This window comes from Castor canadensis, chromosome 6, assembly GCF_047511655.1.
Source record: "Castor canadensis chromosome 6, mCasCan1.hap1v2, whole genome shotgun sequence".
Taxonomy (NCBI): domain Eukaryota; kingdom Metazoa; phylum Chordata; class Mammalia; order Rodentia; family Castoridae; genus Castor; species Castor canadensis.
Window position 1 is genome coordinate 124,700,074 of NC_133391.1, and position 16,119 is coordinate 124,716,192.

Here is a 16,119-nt window from a genome sequence, read left to right on the forward strand (position 1 = left end):
GTGTGCCAGTCTGTGTAGTGTGAAGAAACCTTGTACTGTCCAGCTTTACCACACCCAAAAGACAAATCATCCCTTTGTGTATTGCATCGGTGGTGTATATGCCACCTATGCATTAGTCATTTAGTCGCCACCTTAGTTATCAAGTCATCTGTTGTGGTATTGCAGTGCTTACAGTCAATGAACCTTTATTTTATTAAGAATCAGTAAGTGTAATAGTAATGATGCTGGCAGTTATGATATGCTATAGAGATTTCACCAAGTTAGCAGCCCTTAAACTGAGTCTTAGTGAAGAAGTAAGTTTCCCAGATTGGTTGGGAAAGGGTAAGGTATTCTAGTTTTGAAGGAAAATGCACATGAAATAAAAGTTTAAGAGCTTGTTCAAGTCCTTGTGATTAGAGTGCATTTTGAAAGAGAAGATAAAACTGGAAAGTCATGTAGGAACTAGGTAAATCTTTAAAAGGTCTTACCTCTTCTTGGCAAATATGATCACACAATGAGTTGCTGAAGTAGACTGGAGATGGTTATTGAAGTAGACCCTCTCCAGGGTGTTAAAAGTCACCAAAAATCGTTCAGAATATTGAGTAAAGGGAAGAATTGAGTAAGCCAGGTGAATGTGGTTTTCATCAAGAAAAGCAGCATATCAGAATCGTGCATAGATTTTTCAAAATCTACAGGTCAGTTCTTGATGTAAGGGTTACATCAAGGGTTATTTGATATACATCAGAAGTCACTGGCATGGAGAGTGGTACATTCATATATTCTGAGTCTTAAAAAGGAAGTCTAGCCAGTCGGATATCAGCATTGGAGGATGCCTGTGTCTTTTGTGCTCTCCCCACTCCTTATTCTGATCATTGTGTGGAATCAAGAGACCGGGTAGTGATCACTAGAGAGGATTAGCATAGTAAATGCTTTCCTCAGTGGAAGTTAAGGTTTCAGTGAAAAGCAATGGGGAGGCAGTAGGATGAGGGAAGTATTTGGTAATGAGGAGTAGAAGATTTGCTTACCATTGGAACATTAGATTATAAAGCTGTAAAGAGGCATTATCTTACAACAAACTTGATGCAATAAATTTAATTTTAAAAACTTCATTAGATGTCAGACAAATCTGCTTGCTTCTAGCCTTCGGGATATAATTGATATTTAAGGATTTTTGTTTTGTAGTATAGTTTGAGTTTTCTTATATGTTTTAAAGTGTTTTCTTTAAAGCAATTTCACATTATAATTTTTGTGTTTTTTCAACATTTTTATTAATGCATATTAATTGTGTAATGTGGGGCATTTCATTGTGATATGCGGGTATCTTTTGTGGTATAACACATTTCATATTTAAATGGAAAATATGATTTAAGAATATTTTTATCTTATTCTTTTAGAGTTTAAATTGCTAAAAGAAGAGGTATATTGGTTATAGAAATTATCTTATAAAAACACTTTTGTATGTTTTTTACACTTTAGTTGCTATTCTAATTTTAAGGAAAAATTTTTATATTGCTGTTTAACGTGTTTTTTGTGTATTGGATAAAGGCATAAAATTATAGCATATAACATTATTTTTTAGATTTGCAACAGCTGTGAAAAAGTTCAGTTTCCTGAATCCACTCTTGATTTTTAGTGGCAATTGCTTAAATCCCTCAGTTTTAAGTACAATAACAAAAGGAAAGCATATGATTCCTATATTAAATGAATTGGGAGTACATTTTGCAGTATTTGGTAAGTATTTGTAAGCAATCCTTTTTACTTTGTTCTGAAGTTCATAAAGTAATGTACATACCATGTAACTTAATATAAGAGTATATAATACTGTTCATTCAGGCACTGAGAACTAGTCATCATGATTGTCTGATGACTTTAAAAATTCATAACCAAATGTGGTTTGACTTTATGTGGTAAGATTTTTAACTGTGCCTATACAAAAGTGAGAAGTGTTGCTAGAGTAATTAAGACCAGGGGATTTGGAGTTAGCCTGATGTGGTTTTAAATTCAGATTCCACCATCTTCTAGTTAAGTGATTTTAAAAAAGTGACTAATCTCTTGAAGCCTCAGTTTTATAAGATGTAAAAATTAGGAAGACAGTAATACTTACCCTCATAGAATATTTGTGAAGATAAAGAAGGTAATATTTATAATGTGACTGGTGTAATGCCAACCACATAGTAAGCCATTAATATAGTTCAGTTATTTTTCTTAAAACTAACAGGTAACAGACAAAGAAAAGAAAGGATATTTGAACTGTTGGTGAAAGGTATTGGATTTTGATGAGAAGATAATAGTTTGAGAATTGTTTGCTTATGTTGAGGAGATAGTTGAGGAAATTTAGATAGAACTGGGCTTCACAAGGGATTTAACTCTAGCTCTAACCACCATCCCATTTTAGGGATATGTAGTGGTTATATTTGAATGCTATAAAATATTTTTGTGAGCTTTTTAAGATTTTATACAATGAGCCAATGAGATCATTGATTCCCATTCTCTATTTTTCCCTGTTGGTTCATCATGCTGTAATGTTTTTATTTTTAAATGAAAACTTAATGCCGGGTATTGAGGGGGTGGGAGGAGAGGGAGGGATCAGACTGGGTGGTAAGGGAGGGGGTACAGGCAGGGGGGAGAAATGATCCAAGCATTGTATGCACATATGAATAATAAAACAATATAAATAAATAAATAAATGAAAACTTAATTTATTGTGAACATTTTCCTATGTTGTAGAACAGTCTTTTATTATGATAATAGAAACAACAAAGCTTATCATTCTAATGACCTTTAAATGTACATTTCAATATCCTTAAGCACACTCACATTAGTGTGCATGGAATAACTTACTTTTTTTTATAACATTGATGGTTGGATAGTATTCCCTTCAATGGATGCTATTTTATTATTTAATAAATTTACTGTTTTTAAAATTTTATTTATATGTGCATACAATGTTTGGGTCATTTCTCCCCCTTCCCCGCCCACTACCGCCTTTACCCCCCCTTACTCCTCGCTACCAGGCAGAAACTATTTTGCCTTTATCTCTAATTTTGTTGAAGAGAAAGTATAAGCAGTAATAGGAAGGACCAAGGGTTTTTGCTAGTTGAGATAAGGATACCTATATAGGGAGTTGACTCAAATTGTTTTCCTGTACATGTGTGTTACCTACTAAGTTAATTCTTATCGAACTAACCTTTTCTCTAGTTCCTGGTCCCCTTCTCCTATTGGCCTCAGTTGCTTTAAAGTATCTGCATTAGTTTCTCTGTGTTGAGGGCAACAAATGCTATCTAGTTTTTTGGCTGTCCTACCTATCCTCATATGTCCCTTGGGTGCTCTCGCTTTATCATGCGATCAAAGTCCAATTTCCTTGTTGTGTCTATCCTTGATCTAATGTCTGCATATGAGGGAGAACATATGATTGTTGGTCTTTTGGGCTAGGCTAACCTCACTCAGAATAATATTCTCCACTTCCATCCATTTACCTGCGAATGATAACATTTCATTCTTCTTCACGGCTGCATAAAATTCCATTGTGTATAGATACCACATTTTCTTGATCCATTCATCAGTGGTGGGGCATCTTGGCTGTTTCCATAACTTGGCTATTGTGAATAGTGCTGCAATAAATATGGGTGTGCAGGTGCCTCTGGAGTAACCTGTGTCACAGTCTTTTGGGTATATCCCCAAGAGTGGTATTGCTGGATTATATGGTAGATCTATGTTTAGATTTTTAAGAAGCCTCCAAATTGTTTTCCAGAGTGGTTGTACTAGTTTACATTCCCACCAGCAGTGTAAGAGGGTTCCTTTTTCCCCCCATCCTTGCCAACATCTGTTGTTAGTGGTGTTGCTAATGATGGCTGTTCTAATAGGGGTGAGGTAGAATCTTAATGTGGTTTTAATTTGCATTTCCTTTATTGCTAGGGAAGGTAAGCATTTTTTCATGTGTTTTTTGGCCATTTGAATTTCTTCTTTTGAGAAAGTTCTATTTAGTTCACTTGCCCATTTCTTTATTAATGGGAGAATTTAGTTTTTTAAGTTCCCTATATATTCTGGTTATCAGTCCTTTGTCTGATGTGTAGCTGGCAAATATTTTCTCCCACTCTGTGGGTGGTCTCTTCAGTTTAGAGACAATTTCTTTTGTTGAGCAGATGCTTTTTAGTTTTATGAAGTCCAATTTATCTATGCTATCTCTTAGTTGCTGTGCTGCTGGGGTTCCATTGAGAAAGTTCTTGCCTATACCTATTAGTTCCAAAGTATTTTCTACTCTTTCCTGTACCAACTTTAGAGTTTGGGGTTTGATATTAAGATCCTTGATCCATTTTGAGTTAATATTGGTATAGGGTGATAAACATGGATGTAGTTTCAGTTTTTTGCAGACTGCTAACCAGTTTTCCCAGCAGTTTTTGTTGAAGAGGCTGTCTTTTCTCCATCATATATTTTTAGTGCCTTTGCCAAAGACAAGTTGGTTTTAGTTGTGTGGCTTCATATGTGGGTCCTCTATTCTGTTCCACTGGTCTTTATGTCTGTTTTTGTGCCAGTACCTTGCTGTTTTTATTGCTATTGCTTTATAATATAGTTTGAAGTCGGGTATTGTGATACCTCCAGCATTGTTCTTTTTACAGAGTATTGCCTTGGCTATTCGTGGCCTCTTGTGTTTCCATATAAATTTAACGGTAGATTTTTCGATCTCTTTAATGAATGTCATTGGAATTTTGATGGGAATTGCATTAAACATGTAGATTACTTTTGGGAGTATCGACATTTTTACTATGTTGATTCTACCAATCCATGAGCCTGGGAGATCTCTCCAATTTCTATAGTCTTCCTCAATCTCTTTCTTCAGGAGTTTATAGTTTTCCTTGTAGAGGTCATTCACTTCCTTTGTTAAGTTTACACCCAGGTATTTGATTTTTATTGAGGCTATTGTAAATGGAATTGTTTTCATATATTCTTTCTCAGTTTGTTCATTATTAGTGTATAGAAATGCTAATGATTTTTCTATGTTGATTTTATATCCTGCTACTTTGCTATAACTATTGATGGTGTCTAGGAGCTTTTGAGTAGAGTTTTTTTGGGTCTTTAAGGTATAGAATCATATCCTCTGCAAATAGGGATATTTTGACAATTTCTTTACCTATTTGTATTCCTTTTATTCCTTCTTGCCTAATTACTCTGGCTAGGAATTCCAGTACTATGTTGAATAGGAGTGGAGATAGTGGGCATCCTTGTCTCATTCCTGATATTAGAGGGAATGGTTTCATTTTTTCACCATTAAGTATAATGCTGGCTGTAGGTTTGTCATATATAGCTTTTATAATGTTGAGGTACTTTCCTTCTATTCCTAGTTTTATTAGAGCATTTATCATGAAATGGTGTTGGATCTTATTGAAGGCTTTTTCTGCATCTATTGAGATGATCAAGTGGTTTTTGTCTTTGCTTCTGTTAATGTGGTTTATTACGTTTATTGGTTTTCATATGTTGAACCACCCCTGCATTCCTGGGATGAAGCCTACTTGGTCGTGGTGAATGATCTTTTTGATATGTTGTTGAATTCGGTTTGCCGAATTTTATTGAGGATTTTTGCATCAATGTTCATTAAGGAGATTGGCCTGTAGTTCTCCTTTCTGGAGGTGTCTTTGCCTGGTTTTGGGATAAGTGTAATACTGTCTTCATAAAATGTGTTAGGCAGTTTATATTTTGTGGAACAGTTTAAGGAGGGTTGGTATGAGTTCTTCTTTAAAGGTCTGATAGAATTCATCAGAGAATCCATCAGGTCCTGGACTTTTCTTTTTAGGGAGAGTCTTGACTGCTGCTTCAATTTCATTTTGTGTTATAGATCTCTTCAGGTGATTAATGTCCTCTTGGTTCAGTTTTGGATGATCATAAGTATCTAGAAATCTGTCCATTTCTTTAAGATTTTTGAATTTATTTGAATATAGGTTCACCATGGACTTCCATGGTGTTTGTTGTTATCTCCCCTTTTGCATTCCTGATTTTACTAATTTGGATTTTTTTCTCCCCTCATTTTAGTCAGGTTTGCCAGGGATCTATTGATCTTGTTTAGTTTTTCAAAGAATCAACTTTTTGTTTCATTAATTCCTTGCATGGTTTTTTTGGTTTCGGTTTCATTGATTTCAGCTCTTATTTTTATTATTTCTCCCTTTCTATTTGTTTTGGGATTTGCTTGTTTTTGTTTTTCTAGGAGTTGAGATGTATCATTAGGTCATTGATTTGAGATCTTTCAGTCTTTTTAATATATGCACTCATGGCTATAAACTTTCCTGTCAGTACTGCCTTTGTTGTGCCCCATAGGTTCCAGTAGGTTGTGTTTTCATTTTCATTGACTTCAGGAAGTTTTTAATTTCCTCTTTTATTTCATCAATGATCCATTGTTCAATAAGCAATGAGTTTTCAGTTTTCAGCTTTTTGCATGTGTTTTTGTCTTTATTTTTGTTGTTGAGTTCTAGTTTTATTGCAATGTGATGAGATAGAATGCATGGTATAATTTCTATTTTCTTATATTTGCTGAGACTTGCTTTATGCCCTACGATATGATCTGTTTTGGAAAAGGTTCCGTGGGCTGCTGAGAAGAATGTATATCGTGTAGAAGTTGGATGAAATGTTCTGTAGACATCAAGTAGGTCCATTTGGTTTATGGTATATTTTAGATCTAGTATTTCTTTATTGATGTTTTTGTTTGGATGTTCTATCTATTGATGATAATGGGGTGTTAAAGCCTCCCACAACTACTGTGTTGGAGTTAATATATGCTTTCAGGTCCTTCAGGGTATGTTTGATGAAATTGCTTACATTGAAATTGGGTGCATATAGCTTGATAATTGTTATTTCCTTTTGGTCTATTTCCCCTTTTATTAGTATGGAATGTCCTTCTTTATCTCATTTGATCAATGTAGGTTTGAAGTCTACTTTGTCAGAGATAAGTATTGCTAGTCCTGCCTGTTTTCTGGGGCCATTTTCTTGGTAAATCTTCTTCCAGCCTTTCATCCTAAGCCTATGCTTATTTCTATCAGTGAGATGGGTCTCCTATAAGCAACAAATTGTTGGGTCTTCCTTTTTAATCCATTTCATCAAATGGTGTCTTTTGATGGGGGAATTACTTCCATTAACATTAAGTGTTAGTACTGATAGGTATGTGGTGATTCCTGTCATTTAGTTGTCTTAGTTGTTTGAAGGTTTGAGATTACTCTCTACTTTCTTGCTTTTTCTTTTCCTGTAGTTTGGTGCTGCCTGCCCTTTCATGATTATGCTGGGTTTCACTTTCTGTGTGCAGAATCCCTTGAAGAATCTTTTGTAGTGGTGGCTTTGTGGTTATATATTGTTTTAGTTTCTGCTTATCATGGAAAACTTTTATTTCTCCATCTATTTTGAATGATAGTTTTGCTGGGTAGAGTATCCTGGGGTTAAAGTTATTTTCATTCAGTGCCCGGATGATCTCACCCCAAAATCTTCTTGCTTTTAATGTTTCTGTTGAGAAGTCCTCTGTGATTTTCATGGGTTTACCTTTGTATGTTATTTGTTTTTTCTCTCTTACAGCCTTCAATATTCTTTTTTGGGTCTCTGTACTTGTTGTTTTAATGATAATATGCCATAGGGTAGTTCTACTTTTGTCAGGTCTCTTTGGTGTTCTGGAGGCCTCTTGCACTTGTATGGGCATAGATTTCCCTAGATTTGGGAAATTTTCTGTTATTATTTTGTTAAATATATTATACATTCCCTTTGCTTGCATCTATTCTCCTTCTTCAATGCCCATGATTCTCAGGTTTGGTCTTTTGATGGAGTCAGTGAGTTCTTGCATTTTCTTTTCACAGGTCTTGAGTTGTTTAACTAATAGTTCTTCTGTTTATCCTTTAATTACCATTTCATCTTCGAGTGTGAGATTTTGTCTTCTGCTTGTTCTATTCTGTTGGATTGGCCTTCCATTTTGTTTTGCATTTCTGTTTTGTTCTTTTTTCTGAGGTTTTCTATATTCTGAGTTTCTTCCTCTTTAATATTGTGTATTTTTGTCCTGAGTTCATTTATCTCTTTATTAATCATGTTCTTTGTTTCACTTTGGTGTTCATACAGTGCTTTTATAGTTTGTTTTATTTGTTCTTGTGCTTTCTCAAATTCTCTATTTTTGTTGTTTAGGAATTTCTTGAGTGTCTCCTCAAGAGGCCATATCCAATATCATCTCTATAAAGTTCTCATTGATTATTTGCAGGATTTATTCTTTCATGATGTTCTTGTGTGCTTCATTTGGTTCTTTGGCATAGTTTATCTTCATTTTGTTGGAGTCTGGATCTGAGTATCTGTTTTCTTCATTTCCCTCTGGTTCCTGTACTAATGTATTACTGGGGGGAACCTCGTTTGCGTCTTTTTTCTGTCTTCCCATCATTGCCCTTGCTGTTGTTACTGTCCCTTTACTGTGTGCAATTAAGTATTTTCTAGCTTGTAATAATAACGATGATATGTAGAATGGAAAGGTGAGAGGAGAGGGAAAGCAAAGAAGTTAAAGAAAAAGGGAAAGACAAGCAACTTAATAAAAGCAGACAACGACAAAAAAACCAGTGCCAAGGAAATAAACAGGGAGAGATAGTGTACTAATTAACAGTAAGCTAAACAGGCATTAGAAAGACAGAGAGAGGATAAAAAACAATCCCCAAGTTCAAATGCAATAAAGTTTCAGTCTTAATAATTTTGGTGTTAGTCCCTCAGCCTCCAATCCTGGAGATGGTGTCTCAGAATAGTTCTGTCATTGTCTCATCAAAGCGGGGAAAAAAACCCAAAAAACAAAACATACAAAAAACCAAAAACAGAACAAAATATCCCAAGTTCAAATGCAATACAGTTTCAGTTAGGGCTTCAGCATTTAGTTCTAGTTCAGTCGTTGTCTCATCAAAGGAACAGAAATAAAAAAAGGTTCTGTAGACAGCTTTGTGAATGCCTGAGGCTGTGGCTTGCCTGCTTGCTGTTGCTGGAGGTTTTATTGATTGCAGATCTCAGGAGTGAGCTTAACACACACCTAGCCCTGGAGGCTTTGTTTACGTAGAGTTCTTCTGGGCGTGACCACCACTGCTACAAGCTTTCCCCTTTCCAAGCACACTGGGGGAGGTGATGCTACACCTGCCTTCTTTAGCTGGCTTGTTTATTTACAATTCACATGGGAAGTGCCCCTTCCCCACCTTCCAGTGGAGCTTTCCTCAAGACAGCCACTTTTCCACTCCAAGGTTGCTGGGCGGGGGCTGCCACTCCTGCCTTCTCTGGTGGCTTGTTTATTTATGGTTCTGTGAGGGATTGCCCCTCTCCCCCTTCGGAGCTCAGGGTGCCCTGCCCTCTTTGCTACATGTCTTTTTTTGTTACATGTCTTTTTTTATTCAGTGTGTTTTTTTTCTCTTTTTTCCCTGATTGGGGGTCAGTCTGTCAAGGGGTCTGTGCTGATCTGGCACAGGGTTTGTGGGAGTACCGCATGCCACTTAGCTCACCTGGTGGTCTGCTTCTGTTGAGCCGGTAGGAACTGGTGACTGGTGGTGTGGGGGCCTTCCTGGTTTCTCTGTTTACCGTGGAGTGGGGATGCTATGCACAGGCTGTGGGTGTGGAGGTGTTGGAGTTTTGCCTCTTCTTGGTGGTTTTTCCTGCAAAGTGTTTTTCCAGCATCTCTCCAAGATTTTACTTTAGGAAGCATGCTTTCTGCTTCCTCCTTCTAGTCGCCATCTTGGAATCTCCGATATCTCATTTTCAAGATGCTTTAAACTGATCAATCGTGAACCAACATGCTGCCAGCCCATCTGCATCCACCTGTGACCACCAGAGCACCTAATAAATTTACTCTTAGATATTTAGGGCATTTCTATTTATTTATTTTATTTTTTTACAATTAAACTGGGAGTGTGGCGAGGCTAATCTGGGAAAAAAAAGGATGTTGAAACATTTTAGATAGGTATTAGGGGATGTTTATTGTAAGAGAAGATCGGTTGGTAGGACCGAATAGTTAAAGAACAGAATGGTTACTTAGAGTCCTGTCACTCTGCCATCTTTCCCAAACCATGAATGGGCTTGTTTGGGTGATAGAGAAGATAGAGAACCATGGAAAAAAGCAGAATCAGCCCTACTAGTTAATTATTCTTTTATTCTTTGTTTTGTCTGTCACAGACTAGCAAATATTTCAGGACTTTTTACCATGTGGATTAAGAGGTTAACAATCTAGAAATGTTCCTCATTTAAATCCAGTGTATATTTAGCTAGCAGTTGTAGTCACTACACTGAATTGGACTGTGAGTCCTGACTTTCTTCTAATGAACTATGTTGTGAAAGAAGGGAACCCCTTGTACTAGTAGCATACTCTGAGCTCTGTAGTGTTTGACTCCCCTTTCTGAAGAATGTATAGATTTGATATAAGCATATTATTACTTTTCTATTTGACATTCTGTTTATACCACAAATATATATTTGGCTGAGTGCAGTTTTCTTTTCATAGACTTTTTTGAGTGAGTTCTGTTAAAAGGTGAGAAGAAATAGTTAATCCCTATTGGTTTTATTCAGCTTGTTAGTTTTGTTAAGTATTATACTTAATTTTGTTTTGACATTTTAAATTCTTTTAAATGAACTTAATGCATTTTGGAGCATACAAAAAAGAACCAAGGAATAGAAAACACTCATAATGCAATCACTTTATGTTAACATTTGTGATATTTGCTTCTAGTTTCCTTCATGTACATTTTTCATGTAGTTGAGATTATTATGTCGTTTCACAATTTTGTGTACTGCTTTTTCTTGAATCAAGCATTTATGCATGCATGTCAGTTTTATCCTGACAGAAAACAGATTGCACACCCACATGAGAAATTTAAGAAGAGTTTAATAAAAGTACTATTTACAAAGGTGTGGGAAGAGAAAGGAAATCTTAAGGGAGAGATAATATAGTGTTGAATACATAAAATGTGGCAGGTTCAAACTGGGTATGTTATAAAGATAGCATACAAACTTGGAGTTTTAAAGGTAGTATAAAAACAGAAGAATGTAAAATATATCAATAATCACTTTTTATATCAATTGCTGAAATGATAATGTTTTGGTCATACATGTTTAAGCAAAGGAAATATACTAAAATTACTTTTACCTATTTCATTTTTAAAATAGCTACTGGAAAAATTATAATTACATACATTACTTATGTTTCTATTGGTATTAGTATGGCAGTTAGTATTAGACATCTAGCTCTTAAAATGCAAGGGAAGAGTCCCATGTTAAGGTCAGCTGACTTTCAGTGGAACATTATAGCCAACCTGCATTGGCCCAGAAGGAAAGAAGAAATCTGTGAAATATACTTTGAAATGGTTCTTTTACCAACCAGTTCCTCTCACAGTCCTTCCTGTGTCCACCATTGGTTTAATCAAAAAACCAACAGATGAAGGAGCCAGCTAATGAGGTCCATAGAAGTGGGAATACCTGAACCCACAGCAGTGTAGAAAAAGGTAGACAGTGAAACTAAACGAACCTTTTGAAGATAGCCAGTCTGTTACCTCATTAGAATGCTTTGTAAATGTAATATTTAAGAATTGAAAATTGCAGTTAATGTGTTATATTGTTTTGTGAATCTGTTGGGAAACGTTAAAATGTACTTTAAGTATGGGAATTATTTAAGATATATAGTAGCATATACATACAAATTTTTCAAACAATTGTTGATTGGAACAGCAATTAAGAAGTTCACTGACAGCGTATTTTTAAAGTGTACTCCAGAGTTTGAACATTGATAGAATGTTGACACTTCCTATTTCATCCCATACTTAAAAGTAATATTTTAATAAAAGTTTTTGTCTCTATACTGATAGTGAGGCACACAGTCTTGATTTATTGGCTTGAGTTTCTGTATTGATTGATGAGCTAATTTATTTTAGTGCAACTTGATATTTTCAAGCTGATGGTAGAGTATTTAAAAATGTAATTTTATTAATTAAAAGGATACAAATATGAAATGCGTGTTAATAAAGGTTAGGTAAATAAAGACTTAAAAGACTAAGATCCATTTTCTTTCACTTACCTAAAGAAATGAATGTTAAACACAGTATGAATATATCATGATTTCTGACCTCAGATAGAATATAGTAGCAACATTTAAATCTTAGAAGTTTGTTCTTAAATGTTTTGAGTCATGCCCCAACAATATATTTTTGCTTTGTACTTTTATCACAGATACTACAAAATAATATACATAAGCATTTGTTCAGGTAGATATTCACCTAAATATTTTCAAAACATTTTCAATATAGAGTGAAAAGTTTCTTTCCTATGCTTAGCCCTTTCTGCCCAGTTCTGACTCCCTTTAGGTGATCCTTTATTTTTTTTTTAGGTTTCCAAAGTTTAACTTTCTAAAGTTTCTTTATGTGTGTATATAAGCAAATGAGTATTAATGCTTACTTATGTTGTCTTTTATTTAACAAATATTGGCGAAATATTGTGTAAAACCTTAATCTCTAGTATGGGAAAACTTTTTTTTTTAAATATTGTTCCTTGCCTGGTAATTTTTGGTGCTTTTTAAAAAAAATCTTCTTTTCTTTTGTCAGCATTGTACCACTTGGGATTCAGTGTAAGCTAATGACGGGGAGTTATAATGGGAATTATTCCTGTGGCCCCGGAGTTTGATTCTAATCGTCTGTGGAAGTAAAAGCACTCACCCAGGCAAGTGTCAGTGGGTGAAAGTAGTGACATGATGTGTTTCTTCTGTTCTTGTATCAGGTTGTTCCAAAGACTTGGTTATTGGTTTCTCTTTTTTTGAGTTCAACTCTGTGTAGTTCTGGCTTTTAATGAAAGTGACTATGCTTTAAGGCATAGCTACAGGGATGCAATGAAAGTGAGTAGGTGTTTAGGAGCCTGACCAGTTTTTAAATAATATCTTTTAAAAGTAACTTCTACTCCTCTAAAAACATATAGCTGAGAGTCATATTCTTAAATTTCAAATGTAACATTGATATCTAAATTCATGATAGCTAACTTTATATCTGAAGTTAGCTATATTCTTCAGGTATTTTGAAGTCTGATTTCCAAATGAATAATAAATCTTATTTAGTTTTTTTTTTTTTTTTTTTTGCCATACTAGGGTTTGAACAAAGGGCCTCATACTTATCTGGCAAGCACTCCATCATCTGAGCCAGTTTTAGTTATTTTTCATATAGGGTCTCACATATTTTGGCCTGGGCAAACTGTGGTCCTTCTATTTATGCCTTCTGAGTAGCTGGGATTACAGGACATGCCACCATACAAAACTTATTTGTTGAGGTATTGTCTTGCTAATTTTTGCCTGGACTGGCTTCCAACTGAGATCCTCCTGATGTCTACCTCCCAAGTAGCTGGGATTACAGTTGTGAACTACTGTGTCTGGGCCCTAGATTTTAAATCTAACATTATTTAGATTTTAAGTCTTCTAACCACAAAAAAAGTATGTGAAATAATGTGTATTTTTGCTATAAATTGTTATGCATATTTCATTATTTTTTTATTTTTAAAGTAATATTTTAAACTGATAAATCAGGATTATATGGAATATAATGTGTTTGGTTTTTTTTTTTGTTGTTGTTGTACTGGGGTTTGAACTCAGGGCCTCATGCTTGCTTGGCACGCACTTGATCCATGCCTCCAGCCCTTTTTCTCTTTAATTATTTTTCAGATAAGCTCTTGCATTTTTGCCCATGGATGGCCTTGGACTGTGATCCTTCTATGACCTCCCAAGTAGCTGAGATTACATGTGTGTGCTGTAACTTTATATATGTATACAATGTGAAGTGATTAAACCAAATAATTTAACATATTCATCACTTCATTTGAAAATATTTTTATGGTGATATTTGATATTTCCTATCTTAGTTATTTTGAAATATAATCCATTATTATTGACATCATTCTATTCTCTAGTTAAATAAATTCAGCTTGTCTTTAGAGTCCACTCATAAATAAGATCATACATTATGGTCTTTCTGTGCCTAACTTATTTCATTTAACATAATATCTTCTAAATTTGTTGGGGTTGTCCCAAATGACAGAATTTCATTCCTTTAAAAGGCTGTTTAGTATACCATCGTGCATGTATAGCACTTTAAAAAAATGAAGAAGCATATCCAGTGATACTGATTAGGTTGCTGATTGATTAGGTAGGTTGCTTTCATATCTTTTTCTGTTGTCAGTAATGCTTCAGTGAACATGGAGTTTAGATAATATATCTTTGCCATACTAATTACAGTTTCTTAGTATAAATTCCAGAGTGGGATTGCTGCATCATGTGACAGTTCTAATTTTAGTTTTTGTTGAGGAACCTTCATACTAGTATTATACTAATTTACATTCTCACCAATAGTGTGCAGTTTCCTTTTTCTCCACACTGTCACCAGCACCATCTTTTTGATAAAACACTTTATCTTTTTGATGAAAGCTATTCTACCAAGTGTGAGGTGATATCTCACTGTGGTTTTAATTTCTATTTCCTTCATGATGGGTGATGTTGAGCATATTTCACCTGCCTGCTGACCATTTGCATGTCTTTTTTTCTTGGGAATGTCTATTAGTATATATTAATTCTACAAAATAATGGGCATCATTATGACATTTTCACACATGTACATAAGGTACTTTTGGTCATATTTGTCCCCAACACCAATTATCCACTCTTATCTTCTTCCACTTCCTCTAGTTCCTTTCTTATTCCCTAATAATCCCCCAACTACTTTCATGTCTTTTTTTTTTCTCAAAGGTTGCATATATGAGAAGAAATATGCAATACTTGTCTTTTTGAGACTGGCTTATTTCACTTAACTTGATGATTTCCATTTCCTTTCATTTTGTTGCAAATGACATGATTTCATTTTTCTTAATGTCTGAAAAACACACCATTTATATTTATTTATATATATTTATATATATATATACCATATTTTCTTTAACCATTCACCTGCTGATGGATACATGGGCTGATTAGTGCCACAGTAAACATGGGCAGGCAGGTGTCTCATTACATGCTGCCTTTGATTACTTCTGTTAAATGATCTAGCAATATAGCTGGATCATGTGGTAGTTCTGTTTCTGGTTTATTGAGAAACCTCTGTACTGATCTCTATTGTGGCTTCAGTAACTTCATTCCCACCAACTGTGCATGAGGGTTTTCATCAACATTTGTTGTTTTTTGTTTTTTTTTTATTTTGTTATTCATTTATTTTTATTGTTTTATTATTCATATGTGCATATAACACTTGGGTCATTTCTCCCCCCTGCCCCCACCCCCTCCCTTACCACCCACTCCACCCCCTCCCTCTCTCCCCCACCCCCTCAATACCCAGCAGAAACTATTTTGCCCTTATCTCTAATTTTGTTGAAGAGAGAGTATAAGCAATAATAGGAAGGAACAAGGGTTTTTGCTAGTTGAGATAACGGTAGCCATACAGGGAGTTGACTCACATTGATTTCCTGTGCATGTGTGTTACCTTCTAGGTTAATTCTTCTTGATCTAACCTTTTCTGTAGTTCCTGGTCCCCTTCTCCTCTTGGCCTCAATTGCTTTTAAGGAATCTGCTTTAGTTTCTCTGCATTAAGGGCAACAAATGCTAGCTAATTTTTTAGGTGTCTTACCTATCCTCACACCTCCCTTGTGTGCTCTCGCTTTTATCATGTGCTCATAGTCCAATCCCCTTGTTGTGTTTGCCCTTGATCTAATGTCCACATATGAGGGAGAACATACGATTTTTGGTTTTTTGAGCCAGGCTAACCTCACTCAGAATGATGTTCTCCAATTCCATCCATTTACCAGCGAATGATAACATTTTGTTCTTCTTCATGGCTGCATAAAATTCCATTGTGTATAGGTACCACATTTTCTTAATCCATTCGTCGGTGCTGGGGCATCTTGGCTGTTTCCATAACTTGGCTATTGTGAATAGTGCCGCAATAAACATGGATGTGCAGATGCCTCTGGAGTAACAGTCTTTTGGATATATCCCCAAGAGTGGTATTGCTGGATCAATTGGTAGATCGATGTCTAGCTTTTTAAGTAGCCTCCAAATTTTTTTCCAGAGTGGTTGTACTAGTCTACATTCCCACCAACAGTGTAAGAAGGTTCCTTTTTCCTTGCATCCTCCCTAACACCTGTTGGTGGTGTTGCTAATGA

At 35.3% G+C, this 16,119-nt stretch overlaps 1 protein-coding gene across 1 annotated transcript in view; it reads left to right on the forward strand.

Moving 5' to 3' along the window:
* Nucleotides 1-16,119, forward strand: part of LOC109701281 (snake venom 5'-nucleotidase-like) — a 56,349-nt gene that overhangs the window by 18,491 nt on the left and 21,739 nt on the right. The window contains 1 exon segment of the mRNA XM_074075340.1: nucleotides 1,559-1,710. Within this exon segment, the coding sequence (XP_073931441.1) occupies nucleotides 1,559-1,710 (152 nt within the window).